A 12,491-nucleotide genomic window follows, 5' to 3' on the forward strand; every position below is an offset into this window, starting at 1 on the left:
CGCCTTTTCTACTATCACTTCACCTTGAAATCCAAACCGCATTTAAACCATATTCAAACGACTTTCGGATTTTATTCCTCATGGATCTGGGTTCCGGGTTTTCGAATAAAAACCCGGTTCGAATATTGAAAATTATTCCAACCAAACGCACCGTACTATTAGGCATCAGCCACTTATCCACATCCCTATCTATAAATACCAATTATAATAAGAGGATGATATGGATATGGTCTCCTCCTTCCAGTTTGTTCCAAGCTAATCAATGTTGTTTAATTCATGAACTTTGCTTTTGAAAACAATCCAAAAGAATATATATTTGTGAACTTTTATTGGAAAATTAGATAAATTATATTTAAATGACGCGTAAAGAAGCAACAATTAATAATGGAGTACTGCTACTAGTTTTCACATCCATTTCACACTTGCTATGTTTTATGTTTTAAGTAGCTTTTATGTCGGACCATTTTTTAGAAAATAAATAAATAAATAATGTTAAATACTATATTTTCATCACACCTTCATCCCACTGGACTATAAGAACTAATAATAATTTAAAGAGAGATAAAGGCAAGAGGAGAAACATAGATTTTAGGTGGTTCGGCCTATGGTCTATGTCCACACTTCAAAGCCTTTTCTTGATTATATATTTTCTTGATATATTTGATTGTATACAAGACGCTATATATAGATAAATAATATGAACGTTATAAGTCTCTTCTATTTCTACATTAAGAACAATAAATCTAATTTATAATTTTATAATTCTTGTTTCTTGAGTGCTTGTGTAACTCGTCTTAATATAGACTAATATAGTAGTGCCCGATAGCGCGCACTTAGACTAGCCATTGTAAAAAAATTAAATGGCTGATGTGATCTGCCACGTCAACCCAATAGGATATGGTAAAATGTGAGTATAATATATTAATATGTAGCATTTCTTTAAATAAATTTTTTTTAAAAAAAAATCACTTAAAACATGTGACCTCATCATGCGTCCCGTAAAAGTATAACGAGCTTGTTTGGTAAATCATCCACAAAATTTTCATTTTCATTTTACTTCTCCCAAAAATATCAAATCAAAAACATTCTTACTTTTTTACACTTTTTACATCACATCAATAATTTTTTATTATTATTCAATCAAAAAAACCCACTACAAAACAAAACTTTTTCACTTTTTTATAAAACATTCTCAAATTTTCTATCACATCAATCATTTCTTACTACTATTCAAATAAATATTCTAATTCACAAACACTTACCAAACAAGCCCGTTCTATTTATTCTTGGACTAAGACCCGTTTTTGACTCTGTTTTGGTCGGGCGAATTAGCTTTATTTGTGTCTTCTTCTTTTGGTTGTGCGCGGGTGGTGTTTAGAATGATGAATCAGAAATTTGGAGGGGGGAAACAACCCACGGGGACTCCATCGTTGGCCTGGTCCTGCGTGGTTGTCGTCGTCTCGCTCCTCGCTGGCGCATCCGTTGTCCACAACACATACAAACCTGATCTTGTAATCCCCTCTCTCTCTCTTTCATGACTTCATTGATTCAAACTTGACTCATTATCAGTATGTTATAGTGCTTCGAATTTTGCGGGAAGTTAATGGGCATGACATGTTTGATAAAATGTCCAAAAGACTATGCGGTAACCCTTTTTGATAAAATGTTATATGCACTACGGCTATCTTCGTAGCTAGATCTTGACATGCCTTTTTTCTACAACTACTGCGTGCAGACGTTGCCTCCAGCGGAGAGTGTTGATGGGGCTAAGGTGAAACAACCTGAGAAAGAATGAAATATTATTACATTAAGGTTTGGTTCTTCATAATTTGAAGAAAAATGCTGTTTAAAATATCAGATGTGGTAGGCACCATATATGGATTATGACAAATGGCATCTAATGGAGCAGACAATTTATGTAATGGAAAAACCGAACCTTTAAATTTCTTCTTATATATGCTTATGTTTGTATGTGTTCCTTAGACTAAATAAATTTTATATTTACCTTTGACTTCATTGTGTTTTCCCATTGAGTGTTATCATTTTAAAGATTTGTGTATAAAATTGTATCATTTGGGTTTTCTGATTCGCTTGTGCAAATATAGATAAAAGTATATAGGTTAAAAATACATATCCTGATATATCTTGTAGTGTTCTAACAGAGTAATGCTCGAAGCTGCTCATGTGTCCCTCTAAAAATAATGTGACTATCAAAATTATCATTTGATATATGATAGATCACCACTGAATTTTGATCGGATTGTAATTTTAAAAGTTACATTATTTTTAGTGGGACACGAGAGGGACTTCTAGATTTACTTATTCTAACATCATGGGGAACTTAAGGAAGGCCTTGGAGGGACAATTTTTAGATTAATTTCTTTTTCTAGATGATTAATTTCAACAACTTAAGGAAATATTGGGACTGAACATGGATACAACTTTGAAAAAGATTCTTTGTAATAATCTCATAAGCTACAAGGCTGAAATTCCAAGCTCAAAGACAAAAGGATTGGAATCTTCTAATCACTAGCACTGGACAAGGATCTCCGGTAATTTGTTGTTCAAATCACCATGTGTGATAGATCACTATTGAATTTTGATCAAATTGTGATTTTAAAAGCCACATCATTTTTAGTGGGACACGAGAAACTTCTAAATTTACTTATTTTAACATCATGGGGAAATTAGGAAAAGCCTTGGAGGGACAATTTTTAGATTAATTTCTTTTTGTAGATGATGAATTTCAACAACTTAAAAGGAAGTATTTGGACTGAACATGGATACAACTTTGAAAAAGATTCTTTGTAATAATAATTAAACCAGATTTTTCAAAAGAGACGACTTTTTTGAAAGCGATTGTGGAAGAAACATCTCATAAGCTACAGAGCTGAGATTTTAAGCTCAGAGGCAAAATGATTGGTATCTTCTATTCACTAGCACTGTACAAGGATCTCCGGTAATTTGAGTAATACATTTGAGAGACTTGACATGGAATCTACCTATCCAAATAGATTGTCGGACAGTTTAAAATTTATTTGGACAGATAAATCTTATATAAGCTCTCAAATTGCTTAAAATTCCAGCCTCTTAGAAACAAAATAAGTCAAAGGGAATCCTAACAACTAACAAGCTACGCAAGGGCTTGATCAAGATATTTACTAAATCTTATCGTTATGCCTTTTTTTTTGTCCCCTTGTTACCAACATGATTCTTGTTCTAGTAGTTTCAAATAGTTCAACTACACTCTACAGAACTCTTTACAAAGCTATTGATGCCACCATTTGCAACTTCTTGTGGGTTCTGGGTCCAGGATGCCAAGCCTAGGAAGCTTCATTTCATAGCTTGTCATGGCCTACATGGAGAGACATGGCCCAAGCCGGCTCTCCTTTTTCCATCTATAGCAATTTAAGAAAAAATGGCTCACTTATATATTAAAAAAAATATATTGGCTCAACCCATAAACCAAAGTGATCGAGATGAACATTGCTCTTTTTCTTTTTCTTTTTCTATTCAAACATGAGAGAAGTGTTACAAGGACAGAGCCAAAATAGAAAAGGCTGTATAGACACAAGCACAAACGGTAGGCAATAGTTTCATCTATGATTCTAAAAAAATTATAAAAAAATCGAGCCTTTCTAAGGGCCACATAAGAGGGTGACAAATGGCAAAATGACTCACTGAAGAGCCCCCAATTGATAAAGGCAACAACCACAATGAGGTGGTTGTAGCGGGAGAGACACTGTCAAAAACCAAAAGAAATATGATACATTACCACCCCAAGACACAACTCTTGACCACCTTACCCATGTGGCAAAGTGGTCCCCTGGCTAGCTCTTGACCATCTTTGCCCCCGTGGTAACTTCTTTTTTTTTTTTTTTTAGAAAAAAATCCTAAAGCTAGCTAGGGGACCACTTTGCCACATGTGTAAGGTGGTCAAGAGTTGTGTCTTGAGATGACAAAACCGCAAAAGATCATATCTCAAACCGAAAAGAATACGTTGAGAAAGAACGAAACCCAATTACAAAAATCTCCACTAACATATCATACTTCAAAGGAGCTGGGAGACGGTATCCCAAACACAACAATAAAAGCAACCAAAAATACAATAAAACACTAAAAAACAGTAGCAGCAACAACAGCAGAGGAAGACAATGAAATCATAATCCGAAAAGGCCACGCGCCAGTGAAGGGGATCCACATGCCAGTTTGTGGAGGACACTTGTTGGCAAGTGAGATCCACGTGCAGGCGTGGAGGCGAGTGGTAGGAAGCGAAGAGGCTCAGGAGCATGGGGTGTGGCGCATCTGAGTGCCGGGTTGGTCGAGAAGAAAACCATCCCTCATCCCTTGAAAAACCACATGAGGTGGAGAAAGAACCTCACTAGGAGGGGTTAAACCTTACTCTTTCTTAGAGAGGAGGGTTTATATACGAACATTGCTGTTTACTTAATATCAAGGTATATGCCCTTACAACTTCTCACGAACCCCTTCAAAAAAGAAAAAAAAAAAAGAAAGAACTTCTCCCTAACATTAACTAACCAGCTTCCATTAATAAATGTCAGCATTAACAGCATACAACAACTCACTGGAACAAGAGTTAAGCCACACACGATTAAACTGTTTGGACAAAGCTAGTTTATCTAGATTATGAGCAACCATGTTTCCTTCGCGTCTCACATGGGAGAACTTCCAGGAAAACAACGATCCCAACATCTGTCTTGTCTCGATCAAAAAATGCCCATGGATGGAATCGACTTCCTCCAGATTGCTTAGGGCCAGGATGATCTCTCGGGCATCACCCTCCAATTCGACCGATTGAAACCCCAAATTACGGCCAAAAGAAACAGCACACCGAGCGCCGACAGCTTCCGCAACAACTGGATCCCTGATGTAAGGAAAAACTTCACACTTGGCCGCCTTCACTTCTCCTAGGGAATCCATAGCAACGATCCCTATCCCCATAAGTTTTTTCCGGCCATCCAATGCTGCGTCCCAGTTGATTTTAATATAGTTTGGCGCTGGTTTGATCCATCTGCCATTGGGGGACTGCCCCCTTGCCCAAGGTCTTCAGCACGCAAATTAGCATTCTGGAATTCCTCCACCAGATCAAAGGCTTCTCTAATCAGGAAAAAACTAACCAGCTTCTATTTTCGATTAAGCAATAAAAGCTATTAATATTTCTTAAAAGAACTTATCTCTATTATAAAAGAAAAAAGTGAAAAAAATAAATAAAAAATAAAAACAAAAACATATCCCCACAAGTCTGATACGCGGGATTTGATCAAATCTCCACCCAGCAGCCAGATCGAACAAAGCCACAAAACTCATCGGGCACACTGATCCTCACCAATTTACCATTTCTCCCTTCCCTCTCCATTTCCAACATATACAACCCTTGTGGCGCACCTTGGTCGGCCGACCCTGTCACCAGGGTCCGTGCCCCCAACATAACCCCACAACTCCCAACTCGGACCGCCGAGTCCGACTCCGCCCAACTCGCCAGTTTCCCATCTCTCCTCACCCCAACACATGATCTCGGACACTGACCCGGCTCCCAAACCCCGTCCACCCGTCTCCACCGACCCGACCCGAATCCGTACACGTCGGCGCTTCCTTCGAACACCCCTTGCCTCTCCGTGCTGTACCCACTGACGACCCAAAACTCGTCCCCAATCAACGTTCCTTCGCACTCGTCTCGCTCCTGACTCAGATGAGTCAACTCCGCCCACTCGTCCCGCCTCATATCGTAAACCCACGCCGAACTCGACGCGTTCTTGTTCTCGTCCTGCCCGCCCGCGACGCAGACTCGGCCCTCATAAGCGCCGATCGCGAAGAACGAGCGCTTCGCGGGCATGTCCGCGCCTTGTCGCCACCGACTCGTCGTGAAATCGTACACGAAAACGTCGGTGACCGGGTTGTAACTCACAGGGTCCCAGCCGCCCATCACAACCAGCTTGCCTTCACATCTCGCCAATTGGCAAAACTGAGGCAGCCCATCGGGATACTTGGGAACCGGGTCGAGTAGTTCCCAAGTCCCTACGCCCCCTGGGTCAAACACGGTGATCCCATAACTCGGTGAGCTACTGCGTTTTCGCTCAGTAGAAGACTTGTTTGCACCAGAAAGAGCTTGCACCAAGCAAGCGACTTTGTGGGTATGCCCAGATTTCTTTCTATGGTGATAAAACTCCTTACTTTTTAGAAGCTCGTGCCATCGCCGGCAGGCTCGGGAAGCGACTGCATGAGCCGTGTAAGGCACCCGAGTCAAGCACTCAAGGCCGACTTCTTCAGGCAAACCCGGTACCAACTCAGTGGACTCAGAACTTCCGATTTGCAATTGCAGGGCCATGAAAGCTTGGGACGCTTCAGTGTGGCATTTATTCAAACCGTTGTATAACTAAAATTCTGACAGACACGTAATGGTGACGGCGCACGTAATGGTGACGGCGCAGTGTGGTAGAAAGAGCCAATTACAGCTGTTGACCTTAATTATACGTAAGAATCTTTTATTTCCTTCCACCACAGTCTCTTGACTTTAAAATTAGGGGAATGATATTTCTTCACATTTCACACTTATATTTGATATGCGACTCATGTTTATTGGACTTAGTCCATAATTTATCTCTAAAAATTATTATTAATCAAAATATAATGATTATTCATCTTAAATTTAATAGTGATTTTAAAAATATCGTCACATTTAAGAGATGAGATTTAAGAGATAAAAAAAGATAAAAATCTTACGTATAACATTACTTATAGTCAATAGCGTAATATTCTAAATTCAAACAACCTAACGATCCACATTTAAAGTTGTTCACTATAATTAAAAGGACAAAAATTTCTTCCAAACTAAATTAGGTTGTCCCGATTTGGTCTATAAAAATATTATATATCTTTTTTAATATGAAAAATACATTTTTTTTTTTAATAGAAACCACAAATTATGAAGAAAAAAATTATTAAAAAAAGTATGTGCCTTGGTTGTCTCTGATATTAGGAATGATTGGTTACAGAGAGAGTGTTTTGTTTTTGTAAGTCGGTCAATCTTTTTAATTTTACGGCATTAATTCAAAATAAAAGTCTATTTAAAAAGTTATTATAACTAAAATAAATTTTAATTATTAGTTTGATTGTATGATTTAGGGTTTTATCATATTTATGATGTGGTCTTTTTGAATTTCCCTCAAAAACATAAGAATATATATAATAAGATATCGATCTACAGCAAAAGATCAGGACAAAAAAAAAAAAAATAACAGGGAGATATTTGACTGGCTGGTATAAGGGAGGATAAGGCAAACGAAGGTGCCCTAGGGGTGGGTCCCTTTTGCATAGGTGGCTGTCTGTGATTGTCCATGAGGATCATCTGGGGTCTTCCATCATGATTCATGAGGATGAGTTTAGGATGCCTCTGATATTTCCGAATGAGCAAAACATTTTGAAAGAAGAATGAATTTGAAAGGGGAAAGGAATTCCTTGCAAAAAGAAAATGTGACAAATTGTTATAGATTCTGTGTTTTGTACGGTAATTTATTTATTTTTTTTTATTTTTTTTCTGATTTGAAAAAGTATTTTGACGTGAAATCTGCTTTTATGTTTTTAAGAGCGTTTTATATTTATATTGTTTGTTAATGAACAAAATTAACAATAAAAATAAGAGAAATGCTTCTTTTGCATTCTCTAGAAATAATTACCTCATTTCATGTGTGAGAGGTGAAGATATAATTAGGAGCTATCTTTATAGTGTAATCCAAATGAGAACAATCATATTATGTTGATCACATATCCATTAAGGCAATTTAGAAGTCAATCTTTCCCAGCGGTGGAGGTAACAACAAAAATCCTACTTAAAAGTTCAATTTTTCATAATTTAATTGGGGCAAAAATTCATTAAATAACATAACAAAGAAAAAGTCTACAAAATAAAAATAAAAAAAAATAAAAAGATAACATAGAAACTGTCAAAAGGAGGAGATCTTTTCATTGTCGAACTAAAGAGATAAACACAAAGGAGATAGAAGAAATACAAATGATTCCCATTAAAAGATCAAGAGGCGGCCCATGTGCCCTTAATCAATAGTTTTTTTCTTTTTCTTTTTTTAAACAATGACAAATTACGATAAAAGTATGGTGAATAATATTTCTCTTTTCCTTAGAATAATGTTATACATCATGCTTTTATTTTACTTTTATTCAATTTATTGACGTGACACTGTCGATCAGTCTTTGAATCATTTTCTTTAGAATAATGCAATATACCACACTTTTATTCTTTTTTTATTCCACCTTGTTGATCCCTTTTATCTTTCTTTTTTAAAATAATAATAATGATAATAATGACTAATCTAAAAGCTCATCAGGAAAATAAGATAAAAATGTGACTAATTGAAATGTAGATGTGGTTCTAAATAATGTTCTAGAAATCTTGACCAAAGACAAAATAGGCAAATAGCCATCTTCACTGAATATAAGGAGACCCAGCTCAACTTGCTCTTGACGTGTTGTTTGGGAGGGTTGTCAAGGTCTTATAAATCAATCTTGCTAGTCATGTGGTACTTGTCACGTCAATCCGAACAGTATATATGAGATGGTCATGTGAACCCCGTTTGGTAACTCCTCTCAAGTATGAGGAAAATCTTTTTTTTGAATAATTGTAAAAAATGATTGATGTGATATAAAATAGAAAGAATTTATATATAAAAAATAATAATAATAATAATAATAATATAGTGGGTTTTTCTATTTAAATAATAATAAAAAAATTGCTGATGTGATATAAAAAGTAAAAAAAGTTAAGAATGTTTTGAAGTGAAGTTAATTTTTTTTTTTTTGGAGAAGTGAAAAAAAAAGAGAAGGAAGAGTGGAGGAGGTTGTCAAACGGGCCGTGATGTATGCAGGCTAGGTCAAGCCATTAAAAGGTATGATTCATGTCGGCCCAAGCTTGGTGGATATAAAATCAAGCTAACACAACCCTAACTTTATTTTTATTTTTTTGGGTCCAACGATTGGGCTGAACAACTAGCCAACTAGGAATGGCCTTTTAGAAAGAAATAATCAATTCAGAACACTTCTTTTTCCTCCTCTTTCTTTGGCTCGAGGAAAAAAAGATTTAGCTTTTGAGTTGTATTTGTTGAAAAAATAGTATTTAGATAGTTTTGGGATGGGGGACTTAGTTTATTATTATATTGTTATTTATATAGTTTAGGGTTCAACGTTTTTAAGGTTTAGGCTTTAGAGATTTTTTTGTTCTTATTTTAGGTAAAGAATGGGATCAAACTCATTCAGGTAAATCTCCGTTTGTTAATACTTTTTAGATTATGCTTTTTATTTATTTTATTTTTAAAAAAAAAAAAAAAAATTATATGACATAAAGGTGAAAGTAATTTTGTTTGAATAACATTGAACCAAATTAATGGAGGAGTAATAATTTTTCAGTTCCTTGTAAACCCAAATTATCTTAGGTTGTAATGTAACAAGTATATGCACTATGATAAAAAAAAAATAAAAAAAAATAAAAAACACCTTTTGGAGTGATCATTATCAGTTGAAAGATTGTTCTATCACAATTTTCTTATCAATCAGTGATGCTCCATTAAGGGCTACAAAGGAAAGGACCTAGGATTACAGTTGAAATGAAGACGCATAAAGGAAAAGGCTCCCATTGGAAGTGCTTGTGAATCTAAACGACCCAATCAAAACAAATTTGCTAAATTTTATAGGAGCCTAAATTTTTTGTTCAAGTTCTGTTCATTTAATAAACGAATCGAGTCCGAACATATTTACATGTAACTCTGCTTGCTTACAGCCCTATACACAGTCGGATGGATGTATAACTAACTTGAAATGAGTAAGTCGCAAATCACAATAGATATTTACTTATATTTTATTGAATTTTTATATTTTTATACCTCCCATACCCAGCTATATTGAAGTTACCAACCTTACCCAAATTTTGGGTGGTAAATTGTTTTTATCGTCCTTGTTATGGTTGGGATACTTATCTCCCTGTTTCCACATACTTATCAAAAAAAATATATTTTTCAGTTAATTAATATTTGTAAAAATATCTTGGATTTGTCATTATCTTGAGAATGATTAGAACAAGTATCAATCCAAAATTGAACCTATATGGGTTTTCGATCCAAGTATGGCTAAGTACATGAAATATAAGCCACCCAAAGCCAATGATGGGGCCGAAGAACTAGGGATGGCCTTTTAAGAAATAATCAAATTCAGAACACGTCTTTTTCCTCCTCTTTCTTTGGCTTGAGGTGAAAAAAAACCTCTAGCTTTGAGTTGTATTTGGCAATTTGTTGAAAAAAAAATAGAATTTAGATAGGCTAAAAGCCTAAGACTCAACTAATAAAAAGCCTGTTTAGTTGACAGTCGATGCAAAACGAGCTTGCCTTCATTGATGTTAAATCGCCACTTATCCTAAAATTATAAGATGAAAGCTTGACCGGCCATTCGTCAACGACACTGTCGGGGGTGATGTCCTGAAAAAGTAACACTTCTACAAGAGGCAACTATACATATATTTATGTACAGCCACATCCTAAGCTCAATTTGCACTACCAAACTAATGAAACCAACTCGTCGAGTATATTGTGCAAAATGTCTTTTGTAATTCTCTGGTTTCACAATAATTAATAGTTTAGCAAATCAAGCATCAATCTCATTTGCAGAGCTATATATCTTGGCACCACTTTAATTCTTGTAAGAAAACAATCTGCAGAAGATCAAGAAAGACCCTGTACTTATGTACCTACTCCAAACCATGATCTTCCAATTTTTCTCCAGCATGATTGAAATCAAGCCACTTCTTGGAATTGCAAAAATTCATGAAGAAGTACCAAGCAATCCCACCCAGTGTCAGAAGAGCACTTACCAAAAAAACAGTTTTAGTAGCCACTGCCATTACATAAACTAAAAACCCAGATGGAATCAAGCACATAACCAGCAGCCCTGGCAAACTCATTGGAACTCTGAAGGGCCTATTCACTGCCGGCAACTTCTTCCTCAACCAAAGGAAAGATGCAAATTCCAATAGCATCCCCAAACTGTACAAGAAATTAACTGAAGATATAATGTTTACAAAACTCATGTAAGAAACTGCAAGTGTTATCACTGTTGAAAGCAAAATTCCCAACCAAGGTGTACCAAACCATGTAGACCTTACCCCGAAAAGTTGGGGTAAAAATCCTAAATCTGCCATTCCAAGAAGTTGGTATGCACAACTGCTCAATTGGGCTTCATAAAGCCCAATAACCGATAAAATTGCACCAATTTCAATCCAGACTTTCAACCATTTCCCAGCAATTATTTCTGCAGCATCTGCAAAATACCCATCAACCCAATCTTCTTGATGTAGAGGTATAGCCCCAGTTACAGCCAGGAGAGGAATCAAGTAAGCCAAACAAGTGAACAACCCAGCAGAGAGCAATGCTTTTGGGAATGTTTTCTGAGGTTGTTCCACTTCACCAGCTAAAGTACTAGCATTGTCCCAAAAATTCAAGTTCCAAAAAAGGGTATTGAAAAACAATGTCCAGTCTTTTCCCACACCCTCCTCACCCAAACTGATCCACCTACTAGGATCAATCTTAGGAATAGCAATCAAAGACATCACAATAAATGGCAAAAGTGAAACAATTCCTAGACTTACTGCAGTGTACCCGACTATAGTCAGACCAGTATAGTTCAAAAAAGACAGCACCAAAGTTGAAACAAATATAGCAAAATAGCGAGGCAGACCTGAAGAGAAAATAGGCAATACCAGCTTGAGATAGTCTATGCATAGAACTGGGTATGAGGCCAAGTTTATGACCCCACTGAGGAACTTCCAGGAACCCATTAAGGAGCCCCAGAAGGGGCCAAAGGCCCGGTGGGCCCAGATGACGAAGCCGCCATTGCCGGGGAAGGTGGTGGCGAGCTCGGCAGTGACGAGGGCCTCCGGGATGCTCCATATGAAGGGGAAGATGAAGAAGCCAAGGATTGCAAAGAGAGGCCCGGCGGCCCCGACTGCAGACTCTTCGCCGTAGGGGCCGCCGGCAACCTCGAAGTAGATTAGGAAAACAAGTGGGATTAGAGCTAGTTTTTTCGGAGTGTTGGTGGTGGTCGGAAGTGGTGATAGTTCTTGTTCAAGGAGGGGCTGGTCGTTTGAGGAGGCGTGGGAAGTTTCCATGGTTGGTGTTGGATCTTTTAGACTGAAAGCTGAAAGCTGGTTGGTCTGTTCTTTATGTCATTGGATTTCAAGATGGGGGGTGAGGAAGATGAAAGTGACGGCACTTACCTTTTTCCTCTCTCTTTTCAATTTTTTTTATTTTATTTTTTTATTTTATTTTTATTTTTTTAATTTTTAGTTTTTGTAAGTACGTTTTAGTGCAAGTTATTGGCTCCATAATGGTTGGATTAAATGGTGCATGCAATCTTAGGTGGTCCATAGCTGATTTAGGCTGACCTAATTGTTATGATTTGCTTTAAGCTATGAATGC

The 12,491-nt window shown here is 36.8% G+C and overlaps 2 protein-coding genes and 1 long non-coding RNA gene across 3 annotated transcripts; 1 reads left to right on the top strand and 2 right to left on the bottom strand.

The window, feature by feature from the left end:
- The first annotated feature begins 1,274 nt into the window (after positions 1-1,274).
- On the top strand, positions 1,275-2,016 carry LOC133878463 (uncharacterized). The gene is made up of 2 exons (XR_009901908.1): positions 1,275-1,511; positions 1,736-2,016. It is a non-coding gene; the product is annotated as an uncharacterized LOC133878463 (long non-coding RNA).
- A 2,509-nt stretch (positions 2,017-4,525) lies between these two features.
- Positions 4,526-6,424, bottom strand: LOC133878134 (F-box/kelch-repeat protein At1g15670-like). Its single transcript, XM_062316643.1, has one exon. The coding sequence runs from the start codon at positions 6,344-6,346 to the stop codon at positions 5,282-5,284; it is 1,065 nt and encodes a 354-aa protein (XP_062172627.1). The 5' UTR covers positions 6,347-6,424; the 3' UTR covers positions 4,526-5,281.
- A 3,950-nt stretch (positions 6,425-10,374) lies between these two features.
- LOC133877811 (probable polyamine transporter At3g13620) lies at positions 10,375-12,251 on the bottom strand. The gene has a single exon (XM_062316230.1). The coding sequence runs from the start codon at positions 12,179-12,181 to the stop codon at positions 10,766-10,768; it is 1,416 nt and encodes a 471-aa protein (XP_062172214.1). The 5' UTR covers positions 12,182-12,251; the 3' UTR covers positions 10,375-10,765.
- Between the last annotated feature and the right edge of the window lie 240 nt (positions 12,252-12,491).

This window comes from Alnus glutinosa, chromosome 9 (genome assembly GCF_958979055.1).
Source record: "Alnus glutinosa chromosome 9, dhAlnGlut1.1, whole genome shotgun sequence".
Classification (NCBI taxonomy): domain Eukaryota; kingdom Viridiplantae; phylum Streptophyta; class Magnoliopsida; order Fagales; family Betulaceae; genus Alnus; species Alnus glutinosa.